A 23,556-nucleotide genomic window follows, 5' to 3' on the forward strand; every position below is an offset into this window, starting at 1 on the left:
TAGAAAGCATTGTCCCAGGTGTTGGAGGTGAACACTCCTGTCCTCAAAGAGCTTGGCACGCAGTGGAGAAAAGCCTCCTGGAACGGGAGTTAGTTTGGAGCGTGGACCTTCAGGTGCCCGCAGGGACTTGTGCGGTGCTGGACGGTAGTGGCAGGTTCTGCCAGCACACCTCCCTTCTGACCTGCTCCTTCTCCCCCGCAGGGTGAAAGAGGCCTCCCGGGCTTGCAGGGTGTCATCGGGTTCCCCGGGATGCAAGGACCGGAGGGGCCGCAGGGGCCCCCGGGACAGAAGGTAAGCTTGGCCGTGCCACTGCGGGGAGGAGGGTGTGAGTTTAAGGTGGCCCACGTTCTTGTCACGGTGGCACTTCTGTTTGCTTGCAGGGTGACACTGGAGAACCCGGACTGCCTGGAACAAAGGGGACAAGGGTGAGTACATCTGTCACCTAAGTCCGTGAGGCTGTGGTGATGCGTGATACAGTGATGCCTCCGCTTGAGGGCCCTTCACCCCTTCTCACCTCCCAGCAGCCCTGAGGGGCGCCCCCCCTCTGCCCCCCATCCTTGCCCGTCCATCTTCCCAGAGCTCCAACCGTGCTGGGCCGGGGGGCTGACGTGAGCCCCCTGCTCTGACCCCCGCCCTTGTGGTGGCTTTTCCCGTCGGTTCTGTTCTTCCAGAACACACCGTGTGCTTTGGGGGAGGGGCGATGACGTGTCTACAAGTCATGGAAGAAAAGGGCTGCCATTATCGAGAAAAGGGCGAACCTTCCCAGCGCTCACTTGGGTCTTCCTTCTTCACACTGCACTCTGGTTTTGCTCCTTCCATTCCTGGCAAATGCAAAGAGGAAGACCCCTGAAAGCACGTTCTGAAAGCAGAGAAACAGAGGCGCTGTAAACGTTTCATTCTGCTGTTCTGACACAGTCCCCGGCACCTTGGGCAGGAGGTAGAGGAAATGGCCCCGGGGGTGCCCGTGACGGAGCAGATCCAGACTTCCACTGGGAAGGACTGGGCTGCCCCCCCCCAGTGAACCGAGTTCTCTTACAAATGCTTCTTCCCAGCAGTTTGTGATTTTAATGTAAATTGTGTCTATATTTGTATACACATAACTTGTATGCGTTTGCACGTATACTACGTATATAACGTGTATGTTTACATACATACTACACACATAATAAAGAATATATTTTACCTACAAATCACGCAGTGTGGAATGAGGACAGGGTTATTTTGTGGCTGTGCAGCCTTGGTCTTAGAAGTACAGTAAAACCTTGGTTTGTGAGCATAATTCCTTCTGGAAACACACTTGTCATCCAAAGCACTCGTGTATCAAATTGGATTTCAAGAACCACAGGCTCAGTTGTGATCACGTGACGTTCGGTGTCACGAACGACTCGTATTGCAAGACACCACTCGTTTATCAAGTTAAACTGTATTAGAGGTGTTTGCTCATCTTGTGGAACCCTCTCAGAACCAGTGACTTGCAAGCCAAGGTTTTGCTGTAATTAGCGTCAGCTTTTGGTATAGAGTTGCTGCTTCCGGGGGCCGGGCCCTCAGCTGCCTGCCCCCAGAATGCAATGTGTGCTTAGGGTGGATGCTCTGAGCCCCAGCGACAAGGGTGTGACACCCTCAGCCAGGTGGGTGTGGTGGGAGGAGACGAGGGTCCCCCCGGCTCACTGCACTCTCTCTCATTTCCATCCTTACAGGGACCCCCAGGAGCATCAGGTTACCCGGGAAACCCAGGACTTCCTGTATGTATCTAACTTCCTGTATGCTTCCTTAACGAGACTTCTGATGTGCGTGACCCCACCATCATGTGATCCTCTGTTCTGGCTACTTTTCACTTTGTTAATTGCAGGGTATTCCCGGCCAAGATGGCCCCCCCGGTCCTCCAGGTATCCCCGGATGCAATGGAACAAAGGTAAATTTGGAACACAGACCCTTCCTCCCGTGCTCTGGTTACCTGACTCATGTTGAGAAGTCCTATGACACGGTTTTCGTTGCCACAGATGGAAAGCTGTTCGCCTTAAAGTGTCCTTTAATTGATGAGGAAATCAGTTTCCCCATATTTAATATTTGCAAAAGGCAAAGCTGTGCCTTTTCTGCGGACTCTTATCCTGCGATTGCTATAAACACTAAATTTCTTGCCTCTAATCTGTTGCTGAAACAAATAAGGAAATGTTATTATTATCCCTTGTCCCTATCCGTTATATTCTCATGTGTATTTCTCCTGTCACCAAGTAGCACTGAGCAGGGTAGCTGCCAACAGGTAATTGTTAGGGGGTCCCAACAAGTGAAGGATCTGTGAAGGGAAGGACAGAGTACCTGGTGTGGGTGTCTGGGAGGATGTGCTGTGTGCCTGGCCACACACCCGAGTGACTTTCTGCTGTCCCCTCAGGGCGAGCCAGGGCCTCTGGGGCCTCCAGGTTTGCCTGGATTCACTGGAAATCCCGTGAGTATAGCATCGTTTCTTTCTTCGGTTATAATTCTTCTTTTCTTGGGGCACCTGGGTGGCTCAGTCAGTTAAGTGTCCCGACATCAGCTCAGATCATGATCTCGCGGTTCATGGGTTCAAGCCCCGTGTTGGGCTCTGGGCTGACAGCTCAGAGCCTGGAGCCTGCTTCCTATTCCATGTCTCCCTCTCTCTCTGCCCCTCTCTTACTCGCACACTCCCACTATCTTTCTCAAATATAAACAAACATTAAAAAATATTTGAAAAAAATTCTCTTCTTCACTTTCTTTCCCTTTTTTTTTTTTTTTTTTTTTGCACTTCTGTCCTAATGCTAATGCTGTTTTGAGAGAAACAAAACTAATACCAGCCTTTTCTTTTATAGGGACCACCAGGGTTACCAGGAATGAAGGTACGTACTTACACTCGACTGGGTTCATCACGGGTGCCTATATAGCAGATGCTGTAGACACAGCTTTACTGTATGTCCCCGGGTCTACTGGTGGCCTGGTAATGCATTTGTCTAAACCCTGCTCTGTTCAAAGAGTGTCTGAGTCCTAGGCACAAACTTAAATTTTGGGAGGTAAACTTTAGACACCAGGTGCAGTTTCTGAATCGGAAATAAGCAGAAACGGGAGCATGGTGCGATGTGAGTGATGTGAGTCCAGTCCAGATTAATTGTCTGTGTAGACAGACTGGGTGACACTCCTCTTCCAGAGCCGTGGGCAGAAACACTCAGACTGTTACCGTGTTTAATCTCTGTGGTTTCACTTGAATACCACCATCTTGTTCTGTGGCCTGTGATCTGGAGACACTGTCTTATAAGTTCTGTAATTCCTGCAGGAAGACCCCAGTTACTTTAGGTGAGACCCTTGGTGTGCTGCCCACCCCCCTTATTCAGAGCCAAACCATGGGCTTCGTCAGCTTGATAGTCCCTGTGTCAGGGTGGCCCCGGACCCTCTGTACATGGTGAGGAGGAGAAGCCCTGAGCCCCTCCTGCTGCGGCGTCCAGAATAACGGGTCCCTGTCCTTCATCCACACTCGCGCCTTGAGCAAGCGCGGAGTGAATCCGTGCCGGTGCTCAGCTCTGTCCCAGCCCCTCCAGCATTCTTCTCTGGGACTGGGGAGGCGGGGAGGCAAAAGGAACCTGGCCCACGGGTCCTGCCCAGACAGGTGGGCGGTGCTGTGGCCGGGGGCTGTGGTCACACCGAGATGACTCAAAGCATGTGCCCACTCCCCGCCCCTGTGTGTGCCGCAGAGCAGTTTGGGGGGCAGGGGCATCTGGGTGTTGAGAGCAGCCCTGTAAAAGGACAAGTTCCAGTTTTTTTTTCAACAGCCACACTGCAGACGACCACATATCTGAATGAGGTGAAGTGTCCCTGTGTGCCTGTGTCCCTGAGAAAACCTGAGAAATAAAATCCTCACGATAGTCCTGTATTTTAGTCGGGGCTCTGCAGAGAAGCAGAACCAGTAGGGTGTGTGTGTGGAGTGTGTGTTTGCACACGTACAGGCACAGACGTACATCCTGGTAGAGGGGTTTACTTTAAGGAATTGCATGATTGTGGGGGCCTGGCGAGTCCAGAATCCGCAGGAGAGCATCCTGGGGGCCCGGGGAAGAGCCAGGGTCCCAGTTCAAAGACTGTCTGGAGACAGAATTTCCTCTTCTTGGGGCAGGTCAGGGTTTTTGGGTTTTTTTTTTTTTTTTCCCTTCCTCTTGAGGCCTTCAGCTGATTGGACGAGGCCCACCCACATTAAGAGGAATAATTTATTTTACTCAGAGGCTTCTGATGTAAATGGTTATCTTATCTTAAAAATACCTTCCCAGGGACATCCAGACTGGGGCTTAACTGAACATCTGGGTACTGTGGCCTGGCCAAGCAGACACATGAAATCACAGCCTGTTTTATACAGATGCTCATCCTGGGTCTGTTTGTGAAAGATAAGCCTTATCGCATGAGAACAGATGGAGCCTCGGCCCCGATCTGCACTCTGTCTTCAGGCGTGGGGCACGGCCACGCACAAGCGGGGGGCTCCTCGTGTGACACCTCCACATTCAGTCCTGGCGCAGCCGAGTCCAGCTAAGCGTGGAGCTTGACGCTGGCCATGGAGGCAGTGGCAGTGAACGTGGCGAACGTGGACGTGGCCAGTGCGCGTATTTCAAGCGTAGATGGGCTCTCAATCCCAGACACGGGCTGATTCGGCACCACTAACGCTCGCCTCTTATGCAATGGGTTCTCGGTTTCTTTCTACGAATATCAGTTTTCGTGACTTTCTTTCCTTTTTTTGCTCACCCCCTAGGGGGATCCAGGTGAAATAATTGGCCACGTGCCTGGGACCCTGTTGAAAGGCGAAAGAGGATTTCCCGGACTCCCAGGAGCACCAGTAAGCGTTTGCTAAATCACCAGAAGCACATGCGGTGTCTCTTCCTGGCTCCCATCTCATTCTCGCGTTTTCACTAAATTGCAGGGCTCGCCGGGACTGCCAGGGCTGCAAGGTCCTGTCGGCCCCCCGGGATTTACCGGACCACCAGTAAGTTTGGGGGAGGATGTCTCTTGGAGTCGCTCATTCAGTGAACAGCACTGTGTTTGTGAAAATAAATCCGATTTCTTGAAACCTTTACAGCGTCGCGATCTCTCTTAATTTGGATTGGGAGAGAGAGCTTCTTGGGAAGATGTGTGGCTGGCACTTGGGGTCCCTGGGGAAAACGATGGCAGCCGTAGTGCAGGTCAGGTCGTCCCCCACACACAGCACCCTCGCCGGTGGAGGGGCTGGGGGGCTGCCGATGATACTGTGGCTGGAGGAGGCCGAGCTCAGAGCTGGACAAGGCAGCCTGTGCCCTGCCCGCAGACGCGTAGGAACAGTTATCCCAGAGGGCCCGGCTTCGCGGGCGGCTGTGGACACAGACCGGGCGGCGGCGGGGACTGCGCCGTGCTTGTGATAAAGGGCGAGCACCTGAGACAGCCCCCCGGAGGCTCCGCTCCCTGCCTGCCTCCTGCACAGCCCGTGATTCCCAGGAGGAGGGCCCATGTCCCCCACTCGTACCGTTTGGGAGCACAAGACACTTGGCAGTAACAACACTTCCCTACTTGTCAAGTGCCTTGTGCCCTGGCGATGAGTAATGCACCGCGGTGTGCCGTCCTCGCCCGCCCGCCTGCCCGTCCTTCGGGCCTTTTGGTTCACCTCCCACCCTCCCTCCTTCCTTCCTCCTCTCTCCCTCCCCTCTCCCTCCCTCCTTCCTTCCTTCCTCCCTCCTCCCTCCCTTCCTTCCTCCCTTCCTTCCTCCCTCCCTCCTCCCTCCCTTCCTTCCTCCCTCCCTCCCTCCTCCTCTCTTTCTCCCTCCCTCCCTCCTCCTCCTCTCCCTCCCTCCCTCCTTCCTTCCTCCCTCCCTCCCTCCTCCCTCCTCCCTCCCTTCCTTCCTCCCTTCCTTCCTCCCTCCCTCCTCCCTCCCTTCCTTCCTTCCTCCCTCCCTCCTCCTCTCTTTCTCCCTCCCTCCCTCCCTCCTCCTCCTCTCCTTCCCTCCCTCCTTCCTTCCTCCCTCCCTCCTCCCTCCCTCCCTTCCTCCCTCCCTCCCTCCTCCTCTCTTTCTCCTTCCGTCCCTCCCTCCTCCTCCCTCCCTCCTCCTCTCTTTCTCCTTCCGTCCCTCCCTCCTCCTCCCTCCCTCCTCCTCTCTTTCTCCCTCCTTCCCTCCTCCTCTCTTTCTCCCTCCCTCCCTCCTCCTCCTCTCCCTCCCTCCCTCCTTCCTTCTTTCCTCCCTCTCTCCCTCCTCCTTTCCTCCCTCCCTCCCTCCCTCCTTCCTTCTTTCCTCCATCTCTCCCTCCTCCTTTCCTCCCTTCCTTCTCCCTCCTTCTTTCCTCCTCCTCCTCTCTCTCCCTCCCTCCCTCCTCCCTCCCCCTCCCTCCCTCCTCCATCCCTCCTTCCTTCCTCCTCCTCTCCCTCCCTCTCTCCCTCCTTCCTTCCTCCCTCCCTCCCTCCTCCTCTCCCTCCCTCTCTCCTTCCTTCCTCCCTGCTTCTTTCCTCCTCTTCCTCTCTCCCTCCTTCCTTCTTTCCTTCTTCCTTCCCTCCCACCCTCCTCCCTCCCTTTCTTCTTCCCTCCCTTTGACCCTTCCTTCCTTCCTTTCTTCCAAATCCAGCAACTCTAATGTCCATTCTTGCAAAAGTAACCTCTTTTATATTCTTGCAAATAAATGGACTCATTTTTGTGAAAGAGAATGACTAGGCTTTTTTTTTAATGATTAAAAAGTATTCTGAAATTTTGCTGCAAACACAGGAAGGTTTTTACTTCACTACAGTCTATGCACTTGAAGAAATCATTCAACTTTTTAAGATAAGTAGTTATATCCAAAGTGGACAAATGCTACGTTATTTCCAACCTGGAAACCCCAGCGCTCTCAGAGAGTTTGGCTGATAATTTAAGTCATCACCTGTTAGCCGGGCACATTGTTGGGTCAGTGGATTTCACAGGGAAGTGCCTAAGATTCTGAGGTGTTTACATCCCTGGTAATTATTGGCCTGGACTAATTCCTAGTTATTTTCAAAATTTTATAGATCCAAAGCACAGGAATAAAATTTAAATATTTAACAAATATCATATTAATCGTGGGAATCTTAAGATAACCTCATTAAAAAGCATTTAAAGCTTACCAGGGTTATGAATGATATTTAATTAAAATGCTCTTTTTTACAGGGCCCTCCAGGTCCTCCTGGCCCTCCAGGTGAAAAGGTAAATATATTTTTCATTTGAATTTCTTCAGCATTTGTATAAGGCTACCACAAAATCACCATAACTCGCTGTTTAGTCTCTGTAAACAGTTTGAGAAAGTTATTTTTTTTGTCTCTATTTAACATCTGTCTACCCACCTGCCCATGTATCTGTATACCCATCCCTCTATCTATCCATCTGTCATGCATCCATCCATCGTCTGTCCATCTGTCTGCCTGTCCATCCATCTGTCTGCCTACCTGTCCACCCATCCATCCATCTATCCACTCATCCATTTCCATCTATCCATCCATCTATCCATCCATCTGCCTCTCTGTTCATCTGTCTATCAATCATCTATCCATCTCTCTGTCTGTCTATCTGATCTATCCATCTGTTCTGTCTTTCCTTTCACCAGTCCCTTACTTTGGAATCATTGATCTTTCCTTTAGTTTTCTATAGTCACATTTTATTTTATTTTATTTTATTTTATTTTATTTTATTTTATTTTATTTTATTTATTTTTGAGACAGAGAAAGACAGGGCATGAACGGGGGAGGGGCAGAGAGAGAGGGAGACACAGAATCGGAAGCAGGCTCCAGGCTCCGAGCCATCAGCCCAGAACTCGACACGGGGCTCGAACTCATGGACCGCGAGATCGTGACCTGAGCTGAAGTCGGACGCTTAATCGACTGAGCCACCCAGGCGCCCGTATAGTCACATTTTAAAAACCTTAAATTAAAAAAAAAAAAGTTTTATAGAATTCTTTTTCAATAATACTTTAAAAAACGTTTTTAATAGCCACTGAATACAGCAGGACACAACTTTGTGGAAAATGTTATGATACTTGTTGGAAGCTGCTCCTGCCGTGACCCCACCTTATCATTACATTTTGTGTGATTTTGAGCAAAGTGGACAACTCGAATAACGGAAGCCTAATTTTTATTCAACAGGGGCAAATGGGCTTAAGTTTCCAAGGCCCAAAGGGCGACAAGGTGAGTACACGTGGCTCTGGACTGTTGTCATGTTTATTTTTTATTTTTTTTAACTTATTTATTTATTTTGAGAGACAGCGGGAGCAGAGGAGAGGGTGAGAGAGAGAATCCCAAGCAGGCTCCGTGCTGTCAGCACAGTGCCTGATGTGGGACTCACACTCACGCCCATGAGATCATGACCCGAGCTGAAATCAAGAGTCGGATGTTCAAGCAACTGAGCCCCCCAGGCGTCCCATGGAGTGTCGTCATGTTTAAAATCACAGTTGTAGGGATGATAGAATTTCAGCCTGTGGACCTCCTCTTGGACCTTCCTAACTGCAGTTCCCCTACTCTGCATGTTCTTGAATTTATTAGTGTTTTCCTTAAAATGCATGGCTAGAAGTCACTGAGGTTTTCTACGTGTGGTCTGACCAGCAGAGAACACAAGGCCATTCTAATTCTAGTTCCCTGTGCGTTGAATTCAATCATAATGTTCCCAGGCAGTGATAAAGCCAGGCCCAGACTTTATTATAAAAGAGGCACATTTAGGACTTGGACGTTAGTGGCACAGCTATACTAAACCCTGCAGAGATGCAAGGCCGTCATATGAGTCGGGAGAGGCAGGGAGGCAGAGACTGGAGCAGGGGAGAAGGGAGGCCAGCGGTGGCTCCCTGATCCTCCAGTGATCTCTCCACCAGTTTCCCTGCGTCAGAGTAGCCACATGGGCACCAGCCAAGTGGGGATTCCGGGCCTGTGGCAGCACCTGCCGCGGGGCCCACGTTCTTCTCCATCAGAGCCCAAGTCGGTGTAGAGACCACCACCGGTGGGCGCCAGGTGCACCAGAGGCCCGGGCAGGTCTGGGCTGACCTGTGGCCTCCATGTTTCACCCCAGATTTGGTCCAGTCTTTCCATAAACCTCCGAGGAAGGTGACCCCGCAAATTGAGTGTTTTGGATCTCACTCATCGTGCGATGACTGGGATTCTCTATACTTCTGGTTGCGTCCAGCTGTCAGAGTTCCCTAGGGAGAACATTCCCGATGGTTCCCTTCCTTTTCGTGCCCCTAAAGATACGTCCTTTCCTCTCAGGCTGTGTTAGCAGTCTGTGACCCTTCCCTCCATGCCATCAAAATGCGGGAGGACAGCCTCTGTGTCCTGCTACGTATGCATGTACCGCAGAAGTGCATGTGCGGTCCTCACGTATGCACGCGTGCAGAGATGTCTCATAGATGTTCAGGTTCCATTCCTATTACCTGAGGTAGTGGCTTTCCTGACCCCTGAGAGGTGAGAGTCTCCCGGCTTCGTGTCCTTAATGTACCATCTTCCTACTGACACTGCGTTTTATGCTGAGACGGGGATAGATTAGAACAGAGTTTGATTACCTTTTTGCAAACCAGGTGTTCTATTTTGCCTCACCAGGGTGACCAAGGGGTCAGTGGGCCCCCGGGGGTTCCAGGACAAGCTCAGGTTCAAGAAAAAGGAGACTTTGCCACTAAAGGAGAGAAGGTAGGAGACGGACTATCTTAGGTGAATGCCGGCTTTCGAATTTGGGACAAATTGGAGGGATGCAGAGAAAACAGGTTTATAGATTGTCCGTCCCGCAAAATATGAGCATAGGGGGAGCAGAGGCAGCTGAACTGGGTTGGGGCAAGGCTGAGCTCCACGTGGGGGCTTCTTAGATGCACCAGGTTGAGGCCAGGCTGGGTCTGCAGCAGGGACAGAGGCTGAGGGTGAGGGCGGAGGGTCCCAGCTGCTGTGGATCGAGCATAATGACGTGGTCTTCCTAAAGCCACACCCTTCTGGGAGTTAGGACATGAACACGGGAGACCAAAGAGAATTTCCTTGTTGACGTGTCGGGAAAAGGCATTGTTTTCCTTTTCCATGTTCAGTGTGGTGTGTCAAGATCGATACAACCGTTAATCCTGATGGCTCACTCTCTTGCTCTCTTTTTAAAACTTCTTTTAGGGTCAGAAAGGTGAACCTGGATTTCAGGTAAGGCCCACATTCCTATTTGTTTATCATCATTTTGTGGGAACGCTCACGAAGTGTTGGGTTGCGAAGTGTTGGGTTGAAGTTACGAATTTCTTCACCTTCAGTATAATATCGACTCAATTTAATATTTTACTTAAATGTTCTAATGAATCTTTCTGTTCTTTCAAGGGAATGCCAGGGGTTGGAGAGAAAGGGGAGCCCGGAAAGCCAGGGCCCCGAGTAAGTGCCTCCCAAGTCCTTCTGTTCCTGACTGTAAACTCATGCTCCTCCCTTTCCTAGAATCCCAGACTTACAGAAACACGAGTGGAAGAGGTCTGTCCTCTCCAGAAGGGCTTTCTCGAAGCCCTTGTAGCAGGAAGGAGGAGGCCACCTCCACCTGAAAATCCCCCCGGCAAGGCTGAGGCCTCCCACCACAGAGAGCTGGGGCTGGGGGGCTCTCTGGACAGCCACCCGCCTGCTGGCTTCTCACTGAAAGCCCCCGGTCCTCTTGCGCGGAGTGCCGGGTGCTCTTTTTGGCTGCCTCCTGAGCCCTCTTGGGGCTCCGCCCGGAGCCCAGACTGCATGGCCTAGACGTGAGGTGTTCCGATGCTTCCCACCCCTGAATCCTGGGGACGGGAGACCCACCCGCTTGTAGCGGCCTGAGCCCGTCCTGCTCCTACCCTGAAAATGATGCGTGCAGACCCCCATTAAAACGAGTCCTCTGCCTACCTGCCACCGGCCCCTTGCCATTCAGAAAACTTCTCTGCTGTTAGCTCTGTCGCCAAATGTAACGGTTATCTTGGGAGATTTGGGGCTACTCCGGCTCCGTTTTCTAAAACCTGGAAAGTCCTCTTTGGCTGTCACTCCACAGTTATTCTCTGTATACCGCATTACTCGTTAGTGTGGTGTGGGCAGCTAGCTCACGTAGGGGTTCAGAGCCTTGGTGTTAGAGTGTATTTATTGTTATTTTTATGAAATTCTAACGTCTAAATCTTTATTGTACAGGGAAAACCTGGCAAAGATGGTGAAAAAGGAGAAAAAGGGAGTCCAGTAAGCATTTCTCTGTAATTTCCTTTCTTTCTTTCTTTCTTTCTTTCTTTCTTTCTTTCTTTCTTTCTTTCGAAAGGGAAAGACTTTTTTTTATTTAAGAAAATTTTTTTTTGATGTATTTTTGAGAGAGAGAGAGACAGAGTGTGAGCTGGGGAGGGTCACAGAGAGAGAGATACAGAATCTGAAGCAGGCTCCAGGCTCCGAGCTGTCAGCACAGAGCCCGACGTGGGTCTCGAACCCACGAACTGTGAAATGATGAACCGAGCTGAAGTTGGATGCCCAACTGACTGAGCCACCCAGACGCCCCGAGACTTTTTTTTAAATGTTTGTTTGTTTATTTATTTATTTATTTATTTATTTATTTATTTAACGTTTACTTATTTTTGAGACAGAGAGAGACAGAGCATGAACGGGGGAGGGTCAGAGAGAGGGAGACACAGAATCCAAAACAGGCTCCAGGCTCTGAGCTGTCAGCACAGAGCCCGACGCGGGGCTCAAACTCACAGACCGTGAGATCATGACCTGAGCCGAAGTCCGCCACTTAACCGACTGAGCCACCCAGGCGCCCCAAATGTTTATTTATTTTTGAGACAGAGAGGCAGAGCACAAGGGGGGAGAGGCAGAGAGAGAGGGAGACACAGAATCCGAAGCAGGCTCCAGGCTCTGAGCTGTCAGCACAGAGCCCGACTCAGGGCTGGAACCCACAAACTGCAAGATCATGACCTCAGCTGAAGCCAGACGCCTAACAGCCTGAGCCCCCCAGGTGCCCCCGTATTTCTCTGTAATTCTTAAGAACAAACTGTTGCCCTTGTTTGCTCATTACTGTTCTCCATGTTTCACTTCAGGGGTTCCCAGGTGACTCAGGGTACCCAGGACTCCCCGGACGAGAAGGTTTCAAGGTAAATGGTGACACTACTTGGAGCTTTACCTTATTTTGTAGTTCAGCCCAGAAGTTGTTCGTAGTGTGAAGGACTGTGGACTCAAATAATAAAAAAAATATTTACCTTCCCTACGAGCAAATCACAACTTAATTTTGTGGTTTTATTTGTGTGTGTGATTTGAAAAAATTTAAAAAAAATTTTATTCAAAAAATTTTATTTATTTATTTCTTTAAGGTTTATTTATTTTGACAGAGAGAGTGTGAGTGGAGGAAGGGCAGAGAGGGATAGGGAGAGAGAGAATCCCAAGCAGGCTCTGAGCTGTCAGCACAGAGCCCAACGTGGGGCTCCAACCCATGAACCATGAGATCATGACCTGGGCCAAAGTCAGGTGCTCAATGGATCAAGCCACCCAGGCACCCCTGTGTATGATTCTTTTTAAAAGAACATAAAATGTTCCACTCATTCAAGTTTTTATGCCTTATTTTTGGTAATAGATGAATTTTATCTGGCTACAAAACAGCTGAAAAGGCAGAAAGAGTGAAGAAAAGAAAGCTTATCTGATGTTTCTGTTCCCCTCTCAGAAACGGAGTGCACCATTGCCCTGTGTATCCACACAGGGCACACACCTGTGTATCCGCACACACCCTGTAAAACAACGCCCTGTGTGTGCACAATTGCCCTGTGTGTACACACACGTATACCCTGTAAAATAGTAATGTGTGACGCCTCTTGGCCTCCTTGCTTAGTGAAACGACGCGGGTAAGGATGTCTGTACGCGCGGCCACATGGGAATGTACTCTGTGCCCAGGCCTTCTGCATGGCATCTGGGTCACACCCACATGGGGATGGGTACAAGTATCTGTGCTCACTTGTCTGCTCATTTCCATGTCACAGATTGCTACAAGTGTAATTTGGGGGGGGGTCAATGTTTACATTCTCTTTTTTGAAAGTTTTGCCACAGGCCACCAAATTGCCCCTGGAAAAGAACAGCCATCTGTCTGGGGCCCTTTTTTGGTTTTTTTTTGGCAACTGCTTGTTATCAAACCTTGAAAAATATTTGTCAGTGTGGTAGGCAGAAAACTAGATAACATAAATCTCTGCTGAAGTAAGAAGTAGTTTGGAAATATTTCTAGTGGTGACTCATAGACCAGGGAGCAGACCTCACGGTTCGTTCATGAAAGCCAAGGAAAAGGGAAGTAAAGGAAAAATCCTTTACTGATACTGTAACTTTTTTTTTAAAAAAGTCAAATCTTGTAGATTTTAAAAGGCAAATCCGTTTAAAATGTATTAGCTAAGATATTTTTTAAGTCCCAAAGATGTCTCTAAAGCCTCTTCTCATATTCAGATAAGAAAAATCAAAACATTGAATTCTGGTTTACTCCTAAGTTTATTGCCTTGGTTGAAAGGGGAAAACTACATTAAGGGACTATGTGCAGATCTTAGGACTTTTAAAGATACTATTATGATGGCTTACATAAAAACATTAGATATAACAGGATTAATTTTGTTGAGTTTGTCTTCTTATATGAATGAAATTAAGCCTCAGAGTGACCAGAATTTATCCCCCCCCACCCCCGCCACCACAACGTTTTCAGGTAATGCTGGGTTTTAAGGAGAGAGGTGAAACCATAAATATCCTTTTACAAGGACTCCGAGGCAGCCTCGGACAACCTTACACCTAAAAATCTCTAATAAAATGATTTCTTTAAGAAAATACATTGAGAAACCAAAAGCTTCCATTTCATTTCATTTTATTGAAAGACCACCACATTCTAACTCAACTTACGGATGGCTCTATGCGAGTTGTCCAAGGGAGTGTGCAACCAACTGAACACAGCAAACGTTGTGAGCGCCTTTGTCCTGTTAATAATTGCGCTCCCGGTTATGATTTGTAGAAATCCTTATTTCCACGTGGCACGCTGCATTCGTGTTTGTTATGACAGGTCCGGAGCACTTGAAGGTCCGTCCTCACAGTGAGGAAAATAATTTTAGTGTAAGTGGGCACAGTCTTTATTTTTCCAGGAAAAAAAAAAAAAAGAAGTTGAACACTGCTTTCTTCAAGACAATCCATATCGTCAAAAAAAGCCACGTATTTTTTCTTTTGTAGGGAGACAAAGGTGAAGCAGGTCCCCCAGGCCCACCTGGAATCGTGAGTAAAAATAATGTCTGGTCGTCTGTGCGGGCATTTGACAGTGAAGAGAAGGGGGTTGGGGCCACGGCATTCCTGCACTTACATTTGTATATAAAGAGGGTGCTTAGTATTGAAAAGAATAAACTTATACTTTGTATTGCGTGGAGTTGGGCACTTACATTTTATTATATTTGGATCGTTTCCGCATCCCCTTGGCCACGGAGAATGGAGAGATTTGCCCGTGGATAACGATACGAGCAAAACCGTTTGAAACTGGCCCATTAGGCAAAGTGTGAAGAGAAACAGGTCGCCCATAATCTCTCTGGAGCACAACAGTTTTTGTGTCTGCAAAGAACATTTTACCTCTAGTCCACGGGCGTAGCTGTACCCGCCTGCGCTCAGTGCGTGCAGCGTCTTTTTCTTTTTAACAGTGAGCGTTCTTCATGTTTGCAAGTTCTCTGGGAACGACTGTTTTCAGTATCCTTCCAGAGAGCCGTGCTGTCACTGGCTTAACCCATTTTGTCCCCCCCCAGTCTTCTTTGGAACGATGAAAATGTTCCCATTGTTTCGTTTGCTGCAGGTGGAGGGGTGCCCAGTGCTCGCATACGTCTGCGTGTCCGCGTGGCACTCAGGGACTTCTCCTTAGGGGGCGTTTCCCAGACTGGGGTCCCTGCGGCAGAGTACGGACCCCCCCCGACTGCCGTTCACACTGCCACGCAGGCTCAGGGTTCCCCTTTCCGTATCTGTGATCGGGCAGCCACCTTCGAGTGGCCCGTGTGTAGCCTCATCGGTGGATTTTAATCTGTTAATTTCGTCACTACCAAAGTCTATTTTAAGGGAAATATGCAATATTTGAGCTTGCCATTTCCCTTGAATTTCTGTGATTTAGAAATGGGGTGACCTAGTTCACTCCCTTGTCATGAGGCTAACAGTGTCGGCCGTGTCCCTAGGCCCTCGAGGACGTCCCCACTGTGGTCCAGTGAAGTCTGCCTGTGCTGTTCCACACTGCCCGGAAAAATCTAATAGTCCTCTTTAAAGTAGACTCTTCGTTTTATGGCTTGTCGGGACATTTAGAAATTCCAAACCCAAACCTCAGAATTAGTGTTTCTCTAACCTCACCTCCCTGGCAAAGCTCCCACCGGGCCAGTCATATTACAGGGGGCAGAGGGTCTGCCAGGAGGGCCCAGCGGAATGTCCGTTTTCTGTGTTGTCTTGACTGTTCCCTCCTCCCCCCCCCACCCCCACGGCTGTTTCTTTACTTCCACCTTTCCTGAAATCTCTGGAAGATGTTAGTTTTCTCTCTGTTCTTCTGTGACACGCACAACCGGCCGCCCCCACACACCTTGGTCTCTTCTCTTCTGCCCCCAGGTGATCGGCACGGGACCCTTGGGAGAAAAAGGAGAGCGGGGGTACCCAGGGTCTCCAGGGTTGAGAGGAGAGCCAGGCCCCAAAGGTCAGTTCCTGTTTCTCCTCCGTCCTCCTTCCTCCTCCTCTGTCCCTCCCTCCCTCCTCCTTCTTACCTCCGCCTCCCCCTTTCCTCCCTGTGCCCTTCCTCCTGCCCCTCCTTCCTACCTCCCCCTCCTCCCCCCTCCTCTGTCCCTCCCTCCCTCCTCCTCCTTACCTCCTCCTCCCCCTTTCCTCCCTCTCCCCTCCCTCCCCCTTCCTTCCTACCTCCCCCTCCAACCCCCTCCTCTGCCCCTCCCTCCCTCCCTCCTCCTTCTTACCTCCTCCTTCCCTTTTCCTCCCTTTTCCCTCCCTCCCCCTTCCTTCCTACCTCCCCCTCCCTCCCCCTCCTTCCTCATCCCTTCTGTCTTTTTCTCCTTTACCTTTTCTCCATTTTCGACCCGACACCCTCCCATTTTGGTGACACTGACAGGTCTTGCACGACCACGTGGTGACAGACCTGCTCAGGTCTGTCCTTTGTCCTGGTGCCAGGTCCCCCAGAGCCCATCTCTGCCCGTCTCTGCGGGGCCAGGGGCACTGTGTTTCCCCCAACGCTCTTCCCTGGTGCCTGGCCCGGGGCCTTGTGGGCACAGATGCTCGGGCTCGGGGTGTCTGACTCTCCCCTTCTCTTTCAAGGTTTCCCAGGATTACAAGGCCAGCCAGGCCCTCCGGGTGAGTATCCTTGGCTGATTGTTTCAGATAACTGTACAACATCTGTGTGCTTCATGTCCGGAACATGTTTGTTGTGTATGCCAGGGTCTGCCAGAAACGGCTGGCGATTTTGTGCATGTTTTTCTAGTTATGACAGCAAGGTGTGTGCACAGCTGTGGTCCTTTACTTTGTAAGTCACAGGCGGCCCTGCGGGTGTGTGTTCCTGGGGGTTCTCATGCCTTCCTCATACTTCTCTCCCTGGTTTGGACTGGCCTCTTTGCCCCCGCCGACCCCCAGGCTCCTTCCCTCCACCCACACCCCCTCCACTCAGGTCCCCAATGTCTGGCAGGCCCCGCCCCCCCGCCTCACTCACCCCTGCCCAAGGACGAAGATCCTGTGTGTGGCAGGCCCCTTCACGCCCCCCAGCCTCATTCCCCCGCCCCCCCCACCCCGGCCCAGATGCAGGTCTGCAGCATCTGGCAGACCCTTCAGCATCGGTGCCCACAGTCCCTGTCTCTGGGGTGACTTTGTTTCTCCCTTGGGACTAGAATCAGGGCTGAAGCCTCCCTTACTGATCTGAGCACCTCTTCTCTGTGGAATCTCACAGCTCTTGCTTGAACTTGGTGTGTGATTGCATCACACCTGCTGCTTAGCTAGTGTTGGATCCTGTGTGTGTGTGTGCATGTGAACATGTACGTGCGTGTGCATATGAGCATGTATGTGTGTATACATATGAGCGTGTGTGTGCATGTGAACATGTGTGTGTGTGTGCATGTGAGCATGTGTGTATGCATGTGAGTGTGGGTGCATGTGAGCGTGTGTGCATGTGAGCATGTGTGTGAACATGTGTGCATGTGCTCATGAGCATGTATGTGTGTGTGCTCGTGAGCATGTTTGTATGCATGTGAGCATGTGTGCACATGAGCATGTATGTGTGCATGTGTGTGCACGTGAGCATGTGTGTATGCGTGTGAGTGGGTGCATGTGAGCGTGTGTGCATGTGAGCATGTGTGTAGGCATGTGTGCATGTGCACATGGGAGTGTGTGCATGTCTGTGCACATGTGTGTGTACACGCTCTCCCAGTCCCTGGAGTGGGTCATACAGGCTGTGAGGGAAACCCACATGTGCCCTAGAATCGATACCACAGCCAAGAGCCTGGAATCCTTACATCTTTGGTTTTGTTTTTTATTTATTTTTGTGTTTTATTCTCTTTTGCTTATATTTTGCTTTCCCCTTTCTGACAGTGCTTTGGCTATAATTTCCCCCAAGCTCCTTCCTTGTCTCTGGAACAGACTGTACCCCAAGTCTGTCCCGCATTGAAGATTTGCTTCAGCCATTCTCAGGCAGGGCCTTCTCTGCCCACGTTCCTGCTTTCCAGCAGAGCTTTTGGGTTGGCCTCTAAAATCACCCCATGTCTGTTTCCATTCACTTTCTTCCTTGTGCTTAGGAACCATGCTGGGGCTTCTGTGTCCTCGTGAGCCCGTCACTTCCTGTCTCCCCTGGCATTCACCACATTTACTTTCCAAAACCATTCATCTGCCCGACTGTCTCCTAACTGACGGTGTTGGGAAAGGTCTTTGAAACTGCTCTGGCCTCATCTGCTCTCCCCTGGTTGGAGCCCGGCCGCGGACCCAGCGCCCCGCCCCCCAGGCCGCGGGGTCCCCTCCTGGGTCTGCAGCCCAAGCCCCAGGGACCGCCTTCGGTTCTTGCTGCACTGAAGAGTGGGTTTGTCATGGATGGCTGCAGTTCCACTCCTGGGACCTGTCATCCCTCGTATCCCTCGTGTCTGCGCTGCTCTGCTCTTGGTTCAAGGCTGCGTGACAGTCCTGCCTCTGCCCTTGGCTGTCAGTCCCCCACCTCGAGGCCAGGGTAGAGCAGCCCCCGAGCTGGTGTTCTGCCGGCTCTTCTCGGTGCGCATCCTGGGGGCCCTGTCATCTTGTCCTCTAACATTTACAGCAGCCAAACTCGGCTTTCACGTTCACGCCTGACCTCAGGCTCCACCAGACCACCTTATTTGTCTTAACTTTTTGGCTGTTCCGTGTAGATTGCCAACGCAGTTCCCGTCCCCTAGGCCTCCTGTCCCACTTCTGCTTTTGTTCGGTGACATTTTTATGCCTTATCCTCTACGTGGGAATAGAAATGAGCCCCAACAGCCTTTTCATTCATGCAGTGGGAATACTATTTGCACCAAGAGAAACTCACAGGTTTTTCACGTCTGTGTGCTAAGTCCTTTTCCTTAAAGCTAACTTGTAGGAGGCATTTGCCTGGCAACCTTCATGTGGTGGGAGGCCTGAAAATTTAGCTCGTTTTTACTTACCTAGAGCAGTTGCCCTCTTGGTGATGGGCACACCTTATTTTACCCTGAACGGAGTTAGGAAAATTTGTGTGGCAGACGCTGAGCTCACACGATGATGGTGACATTTTGCTCTGGTTTCAGGCTTTCCGGTACCAGAGCTGGCAGGTGCTCCTGGCTTTCCTGGTGAAAGAGGGCAGAAAGGTGACCAAGGGTTTCCAGGCACATCTTTGCCGGGACCAAGTGGAAGGGACGGGCTCCCGGGTCCCCCCGGGCCTCCTGGGCCCCCTGGACAGCCGGGTCACACAAGTAAGTTCTTTCCAGGACAGTTCGCATGTGTCTGGTGTGGGACGGGTGCCGGGCAGAGCTGCCTGGGTGTTGCGGGGAGGGGAGGGCGGCGCTCCAGGGTTCTAGTGGGATACAGAAGGCCGGGCGTCCCAGGCTTTGTGAGTGATTTGTGTCCCACTTAGCATCTTTGCAATGCTAGTCATGCTACAGGATGGAACCATTCCCCTGGTCAGAGGAATGAGAAACATACCAGCCAGTTCTGAGGCTCTGGGCATCGAAATGAAAAGGCAAGGCAGCTGAAAACGGGATGCATTCCTGTTCATCCAGAGACACAGATTAGCACTAAGACACGCACGCACGAACAAAGAGGGGTCTGCAGGGGACGGAACGCACGACTTCTAAGTCGAACGGTACTTTGTGTGGATGTTTCCCGCATCAGCTCACTGTCAGAGCTGAGCACGGGACGTTAAACTCTTGAGTCAGTAAACGGGGTCCTGGGACCCCAGAGTGACACCAACACAGAATGTAAGACTTCAGAGGAATTAACTCCAGCGGGAACATGTGAGATTCTCATAAGCGGCACGTGCGCCTCGAGCCCTGGAGACCCTGGTCTTCTGTGGGGCTGATGCAAGTGGGGGGGGGGGCATGGCTGCAAGTACCAGGCGGCTTATTTGCCAGAATTCAAACACGTCTTTCAGAAAGGGAGTTCTCGTGGGCGAGGCTCCATACGGAGGCCAGATAGGAACTGGAGGGAACAGTTGATTCCAGGTGTGAAGCTTTACTGGGAAAGGATCAGCAGAATTTTCTTTGTCTAGGTGCCCAGGGCAGGGGTGGGTCTGTGACTTCGCAGGGATGCCCCCCCTTTTTCCCACGGATCTGGGAAAGGTGGAGAATGAAGATCGAGTCACTTTCTCTCCATGTGTCTGAGAGGGCTGTGAGTGGCCAAGGGGCCTTCGGGGTCACAGGTTTACTCAACAGGTACCCCAGGCACTGTCACAGTCCTGCCCTCCTGGGCATGCATCCCACGGGGGAGTGGAAGCCAAGTGAATTATGTGGTCTGCAGGAGTGACAGGTGCGGGCTAAACACGAGCAGCGAAGGGACCGCCAAGTTCTGGGTGAGGGTGCTTCGGGTCATGGGTCTAATTTAAGTGGAGTGAGAGGCAAAGATTGAAGGGGATGAGGCATCCAACCGTGGGGAAATCTGGGAGAACTTTTTTTGATACGTGTAATTTTTTTTCAGTACCAAAATAAGAACAAATTTCATGTAAAAACATGACCTTCCCACTGCTGTTAGTCGAGGAGGATGCGTCAGCTGAGTGCAGTGTGACATCTGCCATCCCCGGTGCCATGTTGTCCCATTTTGTTTATGTTAATTAAGTGATTCATCTGCATAACTTTGTTTTTTTTTTTTTTAACATTTATTTTATTTTTGAGAGAGAGAGACCGAGCGTGAGTGGGGAGGGGCAGAGAGAGAGAGAGACAGAGAGAGAGGGAGACACAGAATCCGAAGCAGCTCCAGTGTCCGAGCTGTCAGCACAGAGCCCATCATGAGGCTCGAACCCACGAACCGTGAGATCATGACCTGAGCCGAAGTTGGGCGTTTCACCGACTGAGCCACCCAGTCGCCCCTTAAGTGATTCATCTATAAATGAGATTTTTGTTCAGTTGCACAGTGTATGTTAAAGAGGTGACGTGTTAAGATGAATTGATTTTCACAAGGATGTAAAGTTGCTTTCTTACGGGTGTGTGGGATTCTGCCTCAGATGAGGCTGGCCGGAGATGTGTTCTGGAAAAGGAAAGAAGTGAGTGATCGAATGTCTGCCCGTGTCCATGTGCCTGCAGTTGTAGGATCAGGGAGCTCATACTCCCCGGTGCTCACACAGCCTGGCGGTGCTGGCTCCTCACGGTCAGATAGTGTAGGGGCTGCTCCTGGAAGCATGAAAATGACAAGACTTTGTTCAAGAGCAGGAAGGGCCCAGCAGCCGTGGGTGGACCCTGGGACAGAGCCATCGCCACCTCAGGGCTCCTTACCGCCGGTGCTGTACCTCCAGGAACCCCCCGGGAAGACATAAACCCCGAACCCACAGACAAAGCAAGAACTCTCTCTGTCTCCCTTGGACTGGAGTTTGCACACACTTGAAACGACCGGTCTCTTCTGAGCTCTGAAGGAAGTCATCAAGCAGGAAGGTTCGGGCCCTCTGTCCGGCCTTCTGTTTGGGAGAGCAAACCCACCGTTGCCCGTCTGGTGCCTTGTGCCCTGGAGAGAGCCGGGCTGGGGGGCAGGAAGGTGATTCTGGCTGCTTCATCCAAGTCAGGGTGTGGGGACGGGGCATCAGGTGAGGGGCACAGCCTCTCTGCTGGCCCTCTCCCCTCCTCCTCGGACGCAGCTCGCTCACCAGGCTCCAGTCTGCAGTGAGGACCTGAGCGCCCAAGGGGAGCCCTGGGGTGAATTGTTGGCTCTGTCGTTCTTCTTCCAAGATATTGGACCAGGAGACATGAACTCTGTCACCGCGTGTCTGAGCTACGAAGCAGTGCTTTTTCTAGCAGAACCCCCGACAGATGGTGTTTCCACGAGTGCAGTTTGTTTTCATGCCTCTTTACGTGCGTGGGGCTCAGAATTGGTTAGAAGCGCGTCCCCATGGACAGCCTGCATCTCTGAAACAATGATGACTTCGCTGTAAATTTGCTGAGGAAAAGAAAAAATAATAAAGTTCTTCAAGTCTCGGCTTTCAGTTCGCAGATGTACAGCCTCGCTTTTCTGGGCTAGTTTTTTAATCTGTCGAATAAGGACCCAGGTGTGTACCTTACAAGGTGAAAACGAAGGAAGGTACAGGACAGGGCTGATGAACTGAGAGGTGCTTTAGGATCGTAAAATCGATGTTTTAGCAGTGATAGTGTTGAGAGGTCGGATGGGTGCTGGGTGGGCCTGTGTTCAAATTAACTTTCCAGGATCGCTTTAAGGCAAGCTGAAGCTGAATTTCCGGCATGTACCAAATAGCCTGATGTACTTTGGTATCGCAGTAGGGGTGAGGTGAAGAGGGGGTGTCGATACCTGGTTTCTGTCTGGTGGGAAGGGTCCTGTAACTTTGAAAGTCCATTCCAGATGGAATTGTGGAGTGCCAGCCTGGACCGCCAGGGGACCGAGGTGCCCCCGGAAGTCCGGGGCAACCAGGGCTGACGGGCGAAGTCGGAGAAAAAGGTAAGAGATGCCGATGTTTTAAAAAAGTGATGATTGTGCTGGGGGATGTGACATACTTCTGCATACCGGGAGCGTGAGCGTGCTCTTCCCTTATTCGGAACTCCCGTCCAAGTCTGTTCCTAGGATGTGTCTCCCTATAGCTCTGTCGGGATGTCCCGTTGTTGGGTTTCCAGGAGAGAGAGAGAGAGAGACAGAGACAGAGAGAGATGAGAGAGAGACAGAGACATAGAGACAGAGAGAGAAACAGACCAGAGAGACAGAGAGAGAGCTATCAGCTGGGAGGCAACAGGGAGCCCCGGTCCTGACACGTAACTGCTCTACCCTCTAACGGCCAGCAGATTAAACCCTAAGACTGATATCTTAGCTCAGTCTTTTGGTTCAAAGTCTGGAAGATCCATTCTCAGAGAACGAATGGCTTTCTTTCAAGTGAGTCACAGATGTGTGCCCAGAACACTCCCTAGTCCTCTGAGCCCTGTTCCTGTAATTGGTGTGAGTGAACCCGCCTCCCTGGGGTGGCTGCCCACGCCCTCGGCTCTCAGTGTTAAGGTCACCATCTCCCAGTGCCTGCCGTAACGCCAACCCAGCACACAACAGCCTCTCTGCACACTCGTGCCGACAGTGGATTCTCACGGCACCAGTGGTGCCATCTGAGAGTGCCGTGCCCCTTGGACGGTCCACTCTTGATGGGTGTCTCAATAACCAGAGAGTAGAGCCACTGGGAGACTGTCCCCAAGGCTAACCCCACTGGGCACCATTGGTGGCCTTCCTCTGCAGATTTCTTCCTCTTCCAAAGTCAATGGCGCAAATGCTGCGTGGAAAACAGTTGCAGCTAACATCTAATTTGGGCAGCCACGTAAACCTCACAAGTGGAAGTGGTCTTAGCAGTCATCACGGAGGGCCACCAAGCCTTCGGTGTCATTAAAAACCAACGCGTACTTGGTTTGTAACGAATGTTTCTCGTTACCAGATGGTTGGTACTTCCTGAGGTGGGACGTTCCTCCTTACCACACAGAGTCAAAAGCTTCTTTGTCCTGAGACCTCCACACTCTTGCTGTAGAACCACCATGTGTGAATCCCGTGGGGCCCAGAACTTAGCAGGCTGCCAGCTGACTTGTGCTGTCCCTGTCCCACAGATGGGCTCCTGTTTGTCCTTGCCCACACAGCAGGGACATGGGCTGTCTGTGTTGGTCCCATCACTGTTCCCAGCAGCAGGTTCTGCCAGAGGGGAGCTGGCTTAGCAGTGCCGGGGCTGTGGTGTGCCAGTCCGGGCCAGGCCAGGGCACGCGGGCCAGCCTGTCACTGCCCGGTAGTAGGGGCTTCTCCTCGCGCCGTGCCCTGATGAGTCCCTCGAAGCCAGGCATTTTAAGGTTTAGGACACGGGTTTATCTGAGACACCATATGGCCTTGTGGCTTAGTTTGAAAATCAAGACCTAAGATGTTAGAATTTCCAAAAAAAAGAAAAACAAAAACGAGGCATTTTCTCCCTTTTTGTCTGTGCTGCAGTCTCTCTCCCTTTCTGTCCTCAGTATCGGGTCACG

At 51.2% G+C, this 23,556-nt stretch overlaps 1 protein-coding gene across 1 annotated transcript in view; it reads left to right on the top strand.

The window, feature by feature from the left end:
• COL4A1 (collagen type IV alpha 1 chain) overlaps nucleotides 1–23,556 on the top strand; it is a 154,353-nt gene that overhangs the window by 90,659 nt on the left and 40,138 nt on the right. Inside the window, exons 3-22 of the mRNA XM_058742766.1 lie at nucleotides 202–291; nucleotides 381–425; nucleotides 1,698–1,742; nucleotides 1,850–1,912; nucleotides 2,390–2,443; nucleotides 2,826–2,852; nucleotides 4,739–4,822; nucleotides 4,907–4,969; nucleotides 7,125–7,160; nucleotides 8,093–8,134; nucleotides 9,530–9,616; nucleotides 10,076–10,102; nucleotides 10,271–10,321; nucleotides 11,087–11,131; nucleotides 11,977–12,030; nucleotides 14,120–14,161; nucleotides 15,512–15,596; nucleotides 16,223–16,258; nucleotides 18,676–18,840; nucleotides 21,923–22,018. Coding sequence (XP_058598749.1) covers nucleotides 202–291; nucleotides 381–425; nucleotides 1,698–1,742; nucleotides 1,850–1,912; nucleotides 2,390–2,443; nucleotides 2,826–2,852; nucleotides 4,739–4,822; nucleotides 4,907–4,969; nucleotides 7,125–7,160; nucleotides 8,093–8,134; nucleotides 9,530–9,616; nucleotides 10,076–10,102; nucleotides 10,271–10,321; nucleotides 11,087–11,131; nucleotides 11,977–12,030; nucleotides 14,120–14,161; nucleotides 15,512–15,596; nucleotides 16,223–16,258; nucleotides 18,676–18,840; nucleotides 21,923–22,018 — 1,237 coding nt within the window. The remainder of the gene's footprint in view (nucleotides 1–201; nucleotides 292–380; nucleotides 426–1,697; nucleotides 1,743–1,849; nucleotides 1,913–2,389; nucleotides 2,444–2,825; nucleotides 2,853–4,738; nucleotides 4,823–4,906; nucleotides 4,970–7,124; nucleotides 7,161–8,092; nucleotides 8,135–9,529; nucleotides 9,617–10,075; nucleotides 10,103–10,270; nucleotides 10,322–11,086; nucleotides 11,132–11,976; nucleotides 12,031–14,119; nucleotides 14,162–15,511; nucleotides 15,597–16,222; nucleotides 16,259–18,675; nucleotides 18,841–21,922; nucleotides 22,019–23,556) is intronic.

This window comes from Neofelis nebulosa, chromosome 1 (assembly GCF_028018385.1).
Source record: "Neofelis nebulosa isolate mNeoNeb1 chromosome 1, mNeoNeb1.pri, whole genome shotgun sequence".
Lineage (NCBI taxonomy): Eukaryota > Metazoa > Chordata > Mammalia > Carnivora > Felidae > Neofelis > Neofelis nebulosa.